This window comes from Meriones unguiculatus, chromosome 21 (genome assembly GCF_030254825.1).
Source record: "Meriones unguiculatus strain TT.TT164.6M chromosome 21, Bangor_MerUng_6.1, whole genome shotgun sequence".
NCBI classification, from domain to species: domain Eukaryota; kingdom Metazoa; phylum Chordata; class Mammalia; order Rodentia; family Muridae; genus Meriones; species Meriones unguiculatus.
In genome coordinates, this window is record NC_083368.1 from 56,647,124 (window position 1) to 56,661,297 (window position 14,174).

The 14,174-nt window shown below is 50.0% G+C and overlaps 1 protein-coding gene across 4 annotated transcripts in view; it reads left to right on the forward strand.

Moving 5' to 3' along the window:
* Positions 1-11: 11 nt before the first annotated feature.
* Garin1b (golgi associated RAB2 interactor 1B) overlaps positions 12-14,174 on the forward strand; it is a 29,549-nt gene continuing 15,386 nt past the window's right edge. For 3 of the 4 annotated variants that reach the window (XM_060373845.1, XM_060373844.1, XM_021661873.2), the window contains exons 1-5: positions 12-2,558; positions 3,346-3,739; positions 5,307-5,491; positions 10,350-10,602; positions 13,049-13,170. In XM_060373845.1, coding sequence (XP_060229828.1) covers positions 3,491-3,739; positions 5,307-5,491; positions 10,350-10,602; positions 13,049-13,170 — 809 coding nt within the window. In that variant the 5' untranslated portion in view covers positions 12-2,558; positions 3,346-3,490. The remainder of the gene's footprint in view (positions 2,559-3,345; positions 3,740-5,306; positions 5,492-10,349; positions 10,603-13,048; positions 13,171-14,174) is intronic. The other variant, XM_060373846.1, reaches the window with a different exon arrangement.

The following is a 14,174-nucleotide window of genomic DNA, read 5'->3' on the forward strand; positions in this document are numbered from 1 at the left end:
GGAGACGAGGATGTCCCTGCAATGACTCCTCTCAGGAATCTCACTTGAGCTATTGTTAGGGTCCGGAGCTCGGTAAAGCACCCCAAAGAATGCAGACAGCAAGGAGTGTGCACTGGAGTCCACTCACAAAGAAGCCTGAACTGAGTTCACAGTGTCTTTTCTAGGTACTCGGGGGATTTCAGGGTGGGTTAGGTCATCTTTGGTAGGATTGGAGCATTTAAAATGCGGTCAACTTTTGAGCCCGTCAGCAATCATTAGTTTCTAACCTGACAGTTAAGCAACCTTATTTTTCCTGCCAGACAGCCCAGCAGAGGGTCCAGCAGAGGGTCCAGCAGGGGGTCAGGTGGCCTCTGATTGGCTGCCCATTTTCTGTGGTCTTTCCAGTAAATGCTGATCTAGTCTGAGAAATGGGAACATAGGCCTGCTCCTTTTTTTTTTTTTTCTAACAAAAAACTGATGCTTGTCTTGTCATAAGCCCAGACCCTGTGTCAGGCTGTAGTGGGGTCTCAAATGGGACTTCAATTTTAATTGGGGGTCTCACACTATGTCTTTCCCTAGACGAGTCACATGGCCTTACCTAGCTGCAAGGGAAGCCAGTAAACGTACTCTTCATTCCAGATGGCCTATGCTCAAGATAATGTCAAACTACAAAAATGGACATCAGAGGAGTCTACTAACATGTCTAGAAGAAATTTTGTTGTTTTATTTTTCAAGACAGGTTTCTCTATGTACTCCTGGCTCTCCCGGAACTCACTCTGTAGACCAGGCTGGCTTCAGACTCACACTGATCCACCTGCCTCTGCCTCCCAAGTGTTAAGATTAAAGGCGTGTGCTACCATTGCCCAGCAAAGAATTTTTTAATTTATTTATTTTACACCAGACCAAAGTTTCCCCTCCCTCCCCTCCTCCCAGTCCTTCCCTCTTCCCTCCCCTCCCCACCATCCTCTGTCCTCCCTTTCTCCTCAGAAAAGGCTCAGGAAAAGGGAGGACTCTCACGGGTATCAACCCACCTTGGGAGGTCACGTTGTAGTATGACTAGGTGCATCTTCTCCCACTGTGGCCAGACGAAGCAGCCCATTATGGGAAAGGAGCCCCACAGAGTCAGAGAGAGTAACAGACACTGTTAGGCCCACATGACACAAAGCTGCACCATTGTTACATACGTGCCGAGGCCCAGGTCTGTCCCAAGCGGGCTCTCTGTTAGGGTGTTCAGTCTCTGTGGCCCCTGTGGGCCTGGTAAGTTGATGCTGTAGGTTTTCTTGTGCTGTCCTTGACCTCTCCAGCCCCCTCCTCCATCTTCCCCGAGCTCCGCCTAATGTCTGCATCAGTTTCCATCAGCTGGTGAGTGAAACCTCTCAGCTACAGCTATGCCAGGCTCCTGTCTGGGCGAACAGCAGAATGCTGTTAACAGTGTCGGGGGGGGGGGGGCTCTCTCATGGCACACCTCTCAAGCTGGGCCCGTCACCGCTTGGTCATCTCAACTTCTGCAAGAAAAGTTTTTTGTTTTTTAATATCGAGGTTATTTCTTTGGTCTCTCTTTTCTTCCTTTTCACAAATTGTGAGGAACAGAAAGAAGTGGAGAAATATTGGGCTATGTAAGTATCTATTACATAGTTATTAAAATGACTCAGAGCACCAGAGTTGGAAGGCTAGTGGGTACAGAGGAGGAAAAGATGGACACCTCGAAACACCATTTATACAATTGTTCAGCATCTTGTTTAGAGCCAAAAGCGTGGTCACAATTAGCTTTCTAGACCAGGAGTTAAGGCCTCCTTGCACTGAAGGCTGAGGAGCACCATGCAGGTGGACGAGATGGAAAAGAGCGAAGTCAACTTTCCAGTTGATTCGGGACGTCTCGGTGGTTAACTCTGCCCGGCCCTTATCTAAACCTGCCAGCTATGGGTGGCTAAGTGCTTCCTGGGAAGACGAGACAGCCTTGAACCACGCTTTCAGTTTCCAGGGGCGCGCAGGCCACAGGGGTGGGCTGTCACGCCATCCTTAGAGAATCCTACCTGATGGGAGTTGTGCTTTCCGCTGCTACCCTGGGAGTTGTAACCGGTGGTTGGGCAGGTGTAGCCTTGTGGCCATGGGAGAGGGAACCAGACTGGGAACTCCACAGCGCCCAGCCTCTGCCTCTGTGGTGACACAGGAATATCCAGCCCGTCCTTTGTTGCTCTGGCTGCTAAACCATTTTTCTAAAATTACTGCATTTGACCTCAATGGTCAAATCCTAGAACGCTGTCCAAGTTAGACTGCTCTGTCTCCTTAAGCTGACTATGAACGGTGCTCAGCCTCCTTAGTCCTTTGACCCGCACCGCGCCCAAATTTTTGATTTTTTTTTTCTTCCTCTGTCTCTCGGGGAAATACAGAATCACTGAGATGAGGCGCTGTCCCTCCCAGCTGGTGCCCTCCCACAGCTGGCCTTGTGGTAGGAAACTAATTCCTTCTCCTGCTCCTTCAGTTTTAACCTCCTAAGGGAGAAAACTCCTGCAGCCGCGACCGGCCAGGCAGAGCACAGGCGCCAGCGGCTCACCTAGAAGCAGAAATGGTTCTTGCACGTAAGCCAGGGCTCAGGGGTGGGGGCTCACATCATGCTAAGCCAGGGTGTGGGAGGTTTGTGTCATGTTCAGCCGGAGTGCGAGAGGCTGATGTCATGCTAAACCAGGGCCTGGGGGCAGGGCGAGATCATAGCATGTGCGGTTCTGGAAATTAGTTTTGAGGAGACAGCAGCCCCTCGAGCTGCTTGTTAGCACTAAGAGAGTAAGTGGGGAGGCCCGAAAGATGGCCCGGCCGTGAGCTGTCTCAGCAGATAAAGCCATGTGCCTACCACAAGCCTGAGGACCTGAGCGTGAGGCGCAGAGCCTGTGTGGCGGAAGGAGAGCCTTGATCCCATAGCCTGTCCTCTGATTTTCACATGTGCTGTGGCACTCTTGCCCCCCAACACCAGTCAATCAGTCAATCATCAGTCAGTCAATCGTAAAAAGGGGAGCTCGAACCACATGTACAGGCCTGTGATCTCAGGAATTTAGGAGGCTGAGGCAGTAAGTTCAAGCGCTGTGTAGACTGGGGTACACAAAACAGCGTGTGTGGGGCCCTGGGTTCAATCTCCAGTAAAACACACACACACACACACACACACACACACATACGCATGTGAGAGAGAGACAGACAAGATAGAGAGGATTGACAGACACAAAGGGCTTTTCTTCCGGGCAGTAACGGGGCTTCCTAACAGCCCATGCTAGGCCTTCCCTGCAAGCTCTGTGACTGTTCCGGAAGGCCTTGGGATGGGCAGCATTGGCTCGGGAGGAAATGGGAGGCCCTCCTCACTTCCCTTTCCTGCAGGCCTGCTATGGTTTTTCATGATGTCATCCATTCATCATTGTGAGCTGACTGGCTGCCCCCCAGGCCTTGGCCAGCTGCCCATGACCAGAAGGGAAGAGACAGATCCCAGGACAACTGTGCGGAGGGCCCCTGAGCATGCGCAGACATGATGACATCAGATCCACCTAGAAAGTCTTGGAGGAAATCGAAGAAGACAGTAAAAGTTAAAAGATCTTATCCAACCTTCCCTTCCTTGATCGCCTGGGAAAAATTCAGGGGCCTCTTGCCTGTGGATGGGGAGCCGAACCCTGGAGTGGGCCTGGGCGTGGAAGAAGGACTGCTCTGCCAGATGGTTCATTCTCCAGAGTTCAACCTGTTTCCTAACTCCGTGGTGTTTGAAAGCAACTTTATCCAGGTACTCTTGGGTGGCCCATAACAGCACCCCCGGGTTCTTCTAAACCTGTTCCCAAGATGTGGCTGAAGAGTTGCCCCTAGAACTGCAGTGGAGGTAAACTGAGGCAGGAAAGCTAGGGGGCCTGAGACATGAGGCTGACTAGCGTTTCTCCCGTAAGCGTAGGCAGGCCTGTTGAGAGAGGTCAGGCATTCTTTGCTGAGTGGGGCATTGGACTCTCCAGTTCATGTCATTTCCAGTCGGGCCTGTCACCTGAGAGGAGATGGCCTTTGATGACTAGGAGCAGATGTATTGCTGGGCAGAGAACAGGACGTAGGGACCAGAGAACCTGGGCTTAGAGGCCAGTCTCTGCACAGTGGGGAGGTGCCATTGTGCAGGGAACCTGTGCAGATCTACTTAAACGTAGCAAGCAAACTGCAGGGTCTAGTGGGCACTGGTGTATTTATCGACTTTTACCTTCCTGGGCTCCCTGTGGGCCGGACAGAGCCTAGAATAAATGGAAGGGCCATGAGGATGAGTGCTTTTTTGTTTGTAAGTTTTGGTTTTTTGAGCCAGGGTTTCCTCTGTGTGGCCTAGGATGTTCCCGGACTTTCTCTGTACACCAGACTGGCCTGGAATCCACCTGTCTCTGCCTCCCTGAGTGCTGGGACTAAAGGCGTACGCTCATCCAGGATGGATGTTTTTAAAGCAAAGCCAGGAAGTTGTGAAGGGAGGCTCCATAGACACAGAGTAGATGCAAAGGGAATCCTGGCTTCTCGTTCTTGCTCCTGTGTTAATAGTTGGTCCTCTAAGTCCTGTTAGAGAAACACACATTGGTGGCTTGAGCCTGGAATGCCACCACCCAGGAGGCTGAGACAGGAGGATATCCTTGAGAATGAGACTATAGGGCTGGGCTATAGAGTAAGACACTGTTTTGTTTTGCTTAAATAACATTAAAACAAAACAAAACAAAAAAACCCAAACACAGAACAAAAAACCATAAATCCTGCGAGAGCTTTTAAACCAATACAGGTTAAAACACTTGTCAAAAAAGCCAGGCGTGGTGGTATGCGCTGTAATCCCAGCACTCGGGAGGCAGAGGCAGGCAGATCTCTGTGAGTTCCAGGCCAGCCTGGTCCCCAGAGTGAGTGCAGGACGCAGAGAAACCATGTCTCGGAAAACCAAACCAAACCAAACCAACCAACCAACCACCCAAACAAACAAAACAAAAAACACTTGTCAAAAAGCACTGGGGAAGCCCTCGTTTCCAAGAGACATTTGGCAATGTCTAAAAACATTTTCAGTTGTCAGACTCTGGGTGGGAATTTGCTGTGGACACTGCTGACCATCCCACGACACAGCGTAGCGTCCTCCTACTAAGAAGTTACGCAGCTATCACCGAATGATGGCGCTCACCTGTAGTCCCAGCACCCGGGAGGCAGAGGCAGGCGGCTCTCTAGTCCTGGTGTACACAGTGAGCTCCAGGCCAGCCAGAGCACAACCGAAACTCAGTGCAGAGGGAAGAGGCTGGGCTAACACTTCTTGCTGCTTTAGCCAAATGCTCAGGCTGGGCCTGGGGGCTGCCTTGCAGGTCAGAAGGAGTAGAAACTGGAAAGAAATCTACAAGGCCTCCAACACAATGGCCCTTGGGGTGACCTCCTCCGTACCTTGCCTTCCCCTTCCGAACATCCTCCTTATGGCCAGAGTCAAATGGCATAAGGGGCAGAGCCAGACGTGGAACAAACCACCCACGGCCCCGAGTATCATCCTGAAGAGGTAAGCAGTGCGGGGGAGGAGTAAAGGGCAGAGCAAGGGGAGAGCGGCTGGGACTGAGCTTAAGATGGGGAGAAACTGAGGAGTCGGGGCAGTGACATTAACGGGGATTTTTGTTTTGTTAGGGTTGGTTTTGTTTGTTTGTTTGTTTGGTTGTTTGGTTGGTTGGTTGGTTGGTTTTTGGTTTTTTGAGGCATAGTTGGCTGTCCAGGAACTCACTCTGAAGACCAGGCTGGGCTTGAACTCGGAATTAAAGGTGTGAACCACTCACCTCTGACTTATTTTGTTTTAAAACAAAAACTCTCTTATGGCTCCTGGTAGCCATGAAACCACAGTGCAGTCAGGTGTGGCCTTGGGCCCTTGGCCCACATGCTCTTCCTCCCGAGTGTTTGAATTACACACGGGCACTAGTTGTGTGTAATTACACTAGCATGTAATTCAAACTCTGTGCCCAGCTCCTAACTGCCGTGGATTGCAGGAACCTAGGACAGGTGGGGGACTGGAGATAGCTCAGTCAGCAACATGCCTGCTATGCAAACACGAGCTTTATTCCATGTTTAAAAAAAAAAAGAAAAGAGAACGGTATAGTCACACGTGTAAGCGAGCACTGGGAGAAGGATGGTGGACCCGTGGGGCTGCGGCGGCTCAGCCTAGCCTGACCAATATAATGAGCTCTGGTTTAGTGACTGACAAGCCAAGTGGAGAACACTTAAGAAAGCACACTTGGGGTGGTTAACCTCTGACCTCCACACACTGGTGCGTCCATGTTCACACATATCTCTCCAAACACATCCATGCACGGACAGGTAGGGAGACGTTTCAGTGGGAAGCAGCATGATGTTGGTGAGCTTCTGAGCTTGGAGCCTCAGCATCCACGCAGAAGGCAGAGTCCGCTGCCTGCCGTAACCCCAGCGTTAGGGCAGGAGAGGAGGAAGAGGTGGGTCCTAGGGACCCACTTCCCAGACAGTCCAGAGAGAAGAAAACCAGATCCAGTGACAAATGTCTCAAAAAACTGTGGTGGAGATTTTAAGTGATTGTCTGCCTGACTTGCTAGCCCACTTCCTTCCTCGGGAGCTCTCTCTTTTATTTTTTTAATAAATTTTTACTTTTTATATTAATTACAGTTTATTTGTATCCCAGCTGTAGCCCCCTCCCTCGCTCCCTCCCAATCCCACCTTCCCTCCCTCATCTCTTCCCTGCCCCTCTCTAAGTCCACTAATACAGGAGGTCCTCCTCCCCTTCCATCTGATCCTGGTTTATCAGGTCTCATCAGGACTGGCTGCAGTGTCCTCCTCTGTGGCCTGGTAAGGCTGCTCCTACCTCAGGGTGTGTATGGGGTGGGGGGAGGTCAAAGAGCCAGCCACTGAGTTCATGTCAGAGACAGTCCTTGTTCCCCTTACTAGGGTACCCACTTGGATACTGAGCTGCCATGGGATACATCTGTACAGGGGTTCTAGGTTATATCCATGCATGGTTCTTGGTTGGAGAAACAGTCTCATAAAAGACCCCTGTGCCCAGATATATTTGGTCCTTGTGGAGCTCCCGTCCTCTCCAGGTCTTACTAACTCCCTCTTCTTTCATATGATTCCCTGCACTCTGTCAAAGGTTTGGTTATGAGTCTCAGCATCTGCTTTGATACACTGCTAGGTAGTCTTTCAGAGGCCCTCTGTGGTAGGCTCCTGACCTGTTTCCTGTTTTCTCCTACTTCTATCCCATTTGTCTTTCTAAGTGAAGATTGTTCGTCTTACCCAGGATCCTCCTCCTTGTTTAGCTTCTTTAGGTGTACAGATTTTAGTATGTTTATCTATCTTATAGGTCTAGTATCCACTTATAAGTGAGTATATACTGTGTGTGTCTTTCTGCTTCTGGGATACCTCACTCAGGATGATCTTTTCTAGATCCCACCATTTGCCTGCAAATTTCATGATTTCCTCCTTTTTGATTGCTGAGTAGTATTCCACTGTGTAAAAGTACCACAATTTCTATATACATTCCTCCATTGAGGGACATCTGGGTTGTTTCCAGGTTCTGGCTCTTACGAATAATGCTGCTACAAACATGGTTGAGCAAATGTCCTTGTTGTGTACTTGAGCGTCTTTTGGATATGTGCCTAGGAGTGGTATAGCTGGATATTGAGGAAGCGCCAGATTGATTTCCAAAATAGTGTACAAGTTTACAACTGGTACAATTCCCACCAGCAGTGGAGGAGGGTTCCCCTTTCTCCTCAGCCTCTCCAACATGTATTGACACTTGAGTTTTTTATCTTAGCCATTCTGATGGGTGTAAGGTGAAATCTCAGGGTCATTTTGATTTGCATCTCCCTGATGACTAAGGACATTGAGCATTTTGTTAAGTGTTTCTCTGCCATTCTATATTCCTCTACAGAGAATTCTCTGTTTAGCTCTGTAATCCATGTTTTAATTGGATTACTTGATTTATTGCTTTTTAACTTCTTTAGTTCTTTATATATGCTGGATATCAGCCCTCTGTCAGATAGAGGGTTGGTGAAGATCCTTTCCCAGTGTGTAGGCTGTCATTTTGTTCTGATGACAGTGTCTTTTGCTTTATAGAAGTCTTTCAGTTTCATGAGGTCCCATTTATTAATTGTTGCTCTTAGAGCCTATGTTTTTGGTGTTCTGTTCAGGAAGTTGCTTCCTGTGCCAATGAGTTCTAGGCTCTTCTCCACTTCTTCTAACAGGTTTAGTGTATCTGGTTTTATGTTGAGGTCTTTGATCCACTTGGACTTTAGTTTTGTGCAGGGTGATAAATATGGATCTATTTGCTTTTCTCTGCATGTAGACATCCAGTTGGTCCAGCACCATTTGTCTTTTTTCCATTGAATGATTTTGGCCTCTTTGTCAAAAATTCTCTTTTCTTTTTAATGTTTTTTTTTTTTTTAATGCATGTGAATGTTTTGCCTACATGTACATCTGTGCATCATGTGTGTGCCCGGTGCCTCGGTAGGTCAGAAGAGGGTGTCAGATCCCTGGAACTGGAGTTACATGTGGCTATGAATTGCCAGATCCTCTGCAAGCACAAGTTTTCCTTCTTTCTTAGGACACCATCCCTTTAAAAACTATGGCAGGGGTTGGAGGGATGGTTCAGTGGTTAAAAATCCCAGGCTCCTCTTGGTGCAGTTAGCAACTGTCTGCACCTCCACATGCTCTTTCCTGGGTTTGTGGGCACTGAGTACACATATATACATACACACACACACACACACACACACACACACACACAGAATCCCCATGCACATAACAGCAAATATTAAATTAAAATAAAATTTCAAACGCGCTGGCATACGCCTTTAAATCCAGCACTCAGGAGGCAGAGGCAGGCGGGTCTCTGTGTTTGAGGCCAGCTTGGTCTACAAAGTGAGTTCCAGGACAGCCAGGGGTACATAGTGAGACCCTGTCTCAAAAACAAAAGCAAAAACAGCAATAGAGGAAGAAAGTGTCATTGGCCCCCGGCTTCCACACACAAACACACACAGACAAGCACACATCGGACAAGTACGCATGCATAGAACACACACAGGTTAGGTGAGGCAAGACACACACACACAGCACACACCGGACAAGGACATGTGCATAGAACAGGCACAGGCCAGGCGAGGCCAGACAGGCCTTTCACTGGAAGGACAGGCTATCTGGTGCGAAGGGAGGCTTTCTGTGGGCAGGACCAGGGGCCTGTGTCCAAACACACCTGCCTCCTTGCCTCACTCTGCCGATTGAGCAGGAAACCTCTGAGCCTTGGGCTGAGGCGTAATGAGGCTGTGAGACCTGGTAGATGGAGAGCTGCTCAGGAGAGGTGTGTTCTCCTCAGTCCTGGGAAGTGTGCAATTAGCTAGACTCCATTTTTGTATCGCAAGTCACTGGCTCTATAAAGCAAGTGCACCGAGTCGTGCTTAGGGCTGTAGCATAGAGTAGCTTGATGCCCTTCTTGATTCCTGGGCCTTGTTTCAGTTTCCTTTCTGTTGCTGTGATAAAATGCCCCAGCCAAAAAAGAAAAAAAAAAAAAAACAGCTTTGGGGAGAAAGGGTTTATACTGGCTTACAGTTCTGGGGCACAGAGTCCATCCTGCAGGTAAGGGAGACTGACTGGGTAGCAAGAGCAGGGAGCTGGCAGCTCGCTTTGTACCAGACAGGAAACAGCCAGTGGTGAGCTCTGGCTGTACTCCCCCAATAATGCGCTCCCTCTAGCAAAGCTCCCCCTTCTAAAGGTTCTGTAGCCTTCCCAGACAGCATCAGCCGAGGACCATGTGATCAAACAAATAATCCTCTGGGGACATTTGATGTTCAAGCCACCAAAGGCCTCCTTACACAGTCTGGCCATCTCAAGCGTCTCTAGATGGTACCCGAGGTCCAGGAAACCATGTCATCCCTCCAGCCACCTGAGCCAGGGCTCGCCATGATGATGCTCTTTACACCTGTAGCAAGCACGGCCCACCGCAGGTGACTCACCTTAGGTCTAAGCCAGGTTAGTGAGCGAGCTATGCAGGTGGGCTGCCCCTTCGTGTTTCCCAAAGAGACATGGCAAAGCGCGTGTCCCTGGCCACCTTACTCTTGAGCTACATCTGTGGCACAGGGATCCACCATCCCTCTGCCCCCCCCCCCCCCAGCCTGAGAATCACGGCCAAGTGAGAGAGGCAGGTCGAAAGCCCAGACCTATACAATCAGGGTCTTAGGGGTTGTCTTCAAGAGAGTCTGAATCTTGATTAAATGCCCCAGGGAAATCTGCCTTCCCCAGTGTCTGAGCACCGCTGGCCAAGAACTCTCCTTCCTACCCCTAAAAGCCCTCACCTGTGAGAAGCCACATCAAAAGTGATGGGGTGGTCCAGGCATCATTTTCTGTGCCTTCAGCATTCTCCCTTTGAAGTTTGTGGAACTCCAGATCTGTGACCACCACGAACGCATCCTGCGGCTGAGGACGGTCACCGAGAAAATCTACCACCTCAAGCTCCACCCCGACCATCCCGAGACTGTCTTCCACTTCTGGATCCGCCTGGTTCAGATTCTGCAGAAGGGTCTGTCCATCACCACCAAGGACCCTAGCATCCTTGTCACTCACTGCCTGGTACCCAAGAGCCTTTGCAGCTCATGCGGAAAGTCTGAGGTAAGGAATTCCCACGGCCAGCCTTCAGCCAAGACCAGAGCTGGAGATGGCTGACCTTGAGCAGCTGCTGCTGAGCACCCAGAAGCTTTCCTCAGCTTTCACTCTATTCCAGACATGCTAGCACTCAGAAGCACAGGACATGCCTTTCTAAGTGTGAATGCTTCAGTAAATGTTCATAGTTGCTCAATCATCAGCTATGACCACAATTCAGTGACCGTGAACAAGACAGAAGGGTTTTCTATCTTGCTACCTTTTTGTTTGTTTGGTGTTTGGAGATAGGTCTCATGTAGTCCAAGCTGGCCTCAAACTCAATATGTAGCCTAAGCTGGCCTTGAAATTCTGGACCTCCTTCCTGTAGTTCCCAGGTACTAAGATAACTGGCATGTTCTATCATGCCAGGCCACAAGAGATTTTCCTGGGGTGCATGCATGTGTGTGGGGTGTGTGTGTATCAGGTGGACATATGCACTGAGGGGCCTGTAGAGGATGGAGGAAGACGCCACACATATTTATTGCTCTTAGCCTTATTCCTCTGAGACAGAGCATTTCAATGAACGTGGAGCTGGGGGAATTTTTGCTAGGCTGGTGGCCAGCCAGGCCCAGCGATCCTCCTGCCTCTGCATCCCACCCCCGCCCCAGTGCTAGGGCTGGAGGTGGGCATGGCTGTGCAGGGCTCTTTACATGGATGCTAGGGATCTGAACTCGGGTCCTGATTCTTTCATAAGCACCTTTCCCCACCGAGCTGTCTTTCTAGCCCGTGAGGGAGTTGTTTTGGTTTTTTCATTCTCTATTCTCGCCCCACTGACCTCTATAAAGTCACCTTAGATGTTTCATTTGTTGTTTGTTGTTGTGAGACGGGGTCTCCTGTAGGCAAAACTGCCCCAGGTGGTCTTAGTGCTGGGATCATGGGACCCCACCCCGTGTGTGTGTGTGTGTGTGTGTGTGTGTGTGTGTGTGTGTGTGTGGCGAGCCATGGCACACATGCAGAGGTCAGAGGACAGTTGATCCTCATCCTCTGCCTCATTTGGGACAGTGTCCCTTGTGTCCTCTGTGTACCCCAAGCTAACTGGCCCTTGACTTTGTGGGGATTCTCCCGTCTCTGGTTTCTATGTCACCACGGAGTTCTGGGATTTCACACGTGAGCTGCCTCTGATTTGACATGGGTCCTGGGGCGTCCAGCTCTGTGTTCATTGACATCCTTTTGTTAAACTGGTTAGCGGCGGTGCTCTTGTGAACACAATTGTGAGAGTTGTGTTGTGAAGCAGGATCTCGCTGTAGAGCCCAGGCTGGCCACTAGTTCCAGGCCCTGCTTTGTTAGCCTCCGAGTGCTTAGGCTACAGGCACTATAGTACCTGGCTTTGAAACTACAGGGGTGTTTTGTTTGTTCTAGACAGGATCTCATTCATTCATGCCTTTTGAGTTGTGGTCCAAGGAATTAGGGGATGTTGGCAAACAGCTTAAGAAAGGGTTGGGGGATAGAGTCTCCAGTGAAGCCGTGAGAAGGCTCAGAGTGTTGGGCCTTGTGCCTAGGCTTTTGGTGTGTGCTTTCTGAGGTGGGATACAGAGCCATGAGTGGCTCAGCGGTGAAGCCCTGTGCACAACTGTGTCTAGGAAGAACAAGTATACTGTTCTATTAATGGGGTAATTACCCCCTCCCGTCCTTAGTGTGTCCTTAGGGGCATCAGATTTCCTGACAGGTGGTCTGGTCAGGTGACTCAGGCCATCTTGGGGAGGACCCCTGGAGCTCTCTGACCAGCCCGCTCTACAGAGGCTGTGAGAGCCAGATTCAGCAGAAGGCCTGTCTTAAAATAAAAAGCAGAAGCTGGGTGCGGTGGCACATGCCTGTTATCCCAGAACTCCAAGAGGCAGAGGCAGGAGGATCTCTGTAAGATCAAGGCCAGCCTGGTCTACAGATAGAGTGCCAGGACAGCCAGGGCTACACAGAGAAACCCTGTCTCGAAAAACCAACATACATAAATCCATACATACACACGCAAATGGTAAATGATAGGGGAAACACTGTTAACCTGTAACCTCTGTCCGTGTTCTTGTGTGTGCGCCTGAATGTACATACACACACACACATAAACAGGTGCACAAATGCACTAACATCCACAAAGCAACTGCATACAGCACTTTTCTTAGGGGAGTCTTTTTAAACATTAACTTCTCTGAACATGTACATTTAAGTATAAAAACAGGTAGCACCAGCTGTTGAAATTCGTATTGACAAGTTAATGATACTAAGTCTGTCTTGGCAAGAATACAACGAGGGTCTTACCTCTATGGTACCGAGGGGCATTTTATCAAATTCCAACAAAGAGAAGTGCTCCCCCCCCAGGCTGGCACAGCCGCCTGACGGGAGAGCTTCAGAGTCTTGGTATTAGGAAGATGGAGAGCCCGAGGCATAGCCTCCTGTTCTGTCTGTTTGCTCTTCCTCCGTACAGTCATCGCAGCAGAAGCTCCAAGACGCCCAGCCCAGTGAGAGCCTGATGCAGCTGATGGCCCAGGGGGAGAGTGAGGCCCTGTCGCAGATCTTTGCCGACTTGCATCAGCAGAGACAGTACAGGTACATGATTTAAAGCAGGCTGGCCCACGCCATCCTTCTGTGCAGCCCAGAAGGTGCCGCGCGGAGACCCTTGGAAAAGGAGCTGCACAGCTAGGGATGTGCTACCCAGTCACACATGCCCGGGCCCACTGCCTTAGTCCCAAACACAGCAAGCAGGGTTGGGGAGGAATGGAAACACTTCTTCAGCAATGAGAACGAGTAACAGGCACTGGAGGATGAAAGCTGCGTGCTGGTCCTAGAGAGGCGCAGCCACATAACCTTGCTCTGCCTGCGGTGCAGTGTCATCTCCCTTTGACTGGGCCTCTGTCTGGGCGTCATAGAGTGCCTGCACTTGTTCCTATAGTCTCCGGGGTGCTCCAGGGTTGAGTCCTGTCTTCCCCGCACCTGAAGAAGCCCCTGCCGTAGCACTGATGCGTGGTGGTAAGAGTACAGGAAGCCAGGTGTGGTGACTCACCTGTCATGCCCTGGGCAGGGGTCCAAGGCTGCATGTGGCAGTGCAGATCAGCAGTCCCAGAGCTCAGGGAGGCAGAGGAAGGCGGGGCTCTGTGAGTTTGAGGCTAGCCTGGCCTAGAAAGAGAGTCCAGGATAGACAAGGCTATACAGAGAAACCTTGTCTTGAAAACAAACAAAAATGAGAAAGAGACAGAGAGTGTGAGGTAAGCAGATTGTTTCAAAGTTGAGGCTAGCCCAGACTACAGAATGAGTTCCAGACTAGCTTAAGCTACAAACAGAGAAAGAAAAACAAATCTAATTATTAAACATCACCAGGAGAGAAAAATGAAGCGTCAGAAAAAGGAGACTTTGTTTTAAGATGGGATCTCATGCAGCCAGGCTAGCTTCAGACTCCATATGTAACCAAGAATGATCTTGAATTCCTGATCTCCTGCCTCCACCTCCCAAGTGCTGGAGTTATGAGAAAACCTGTGCCACCATTCTGGGCTATAAGAAGACACTCCCCCTACACACACACCCCCCACACACACACACACACTAGCTTACCAGGG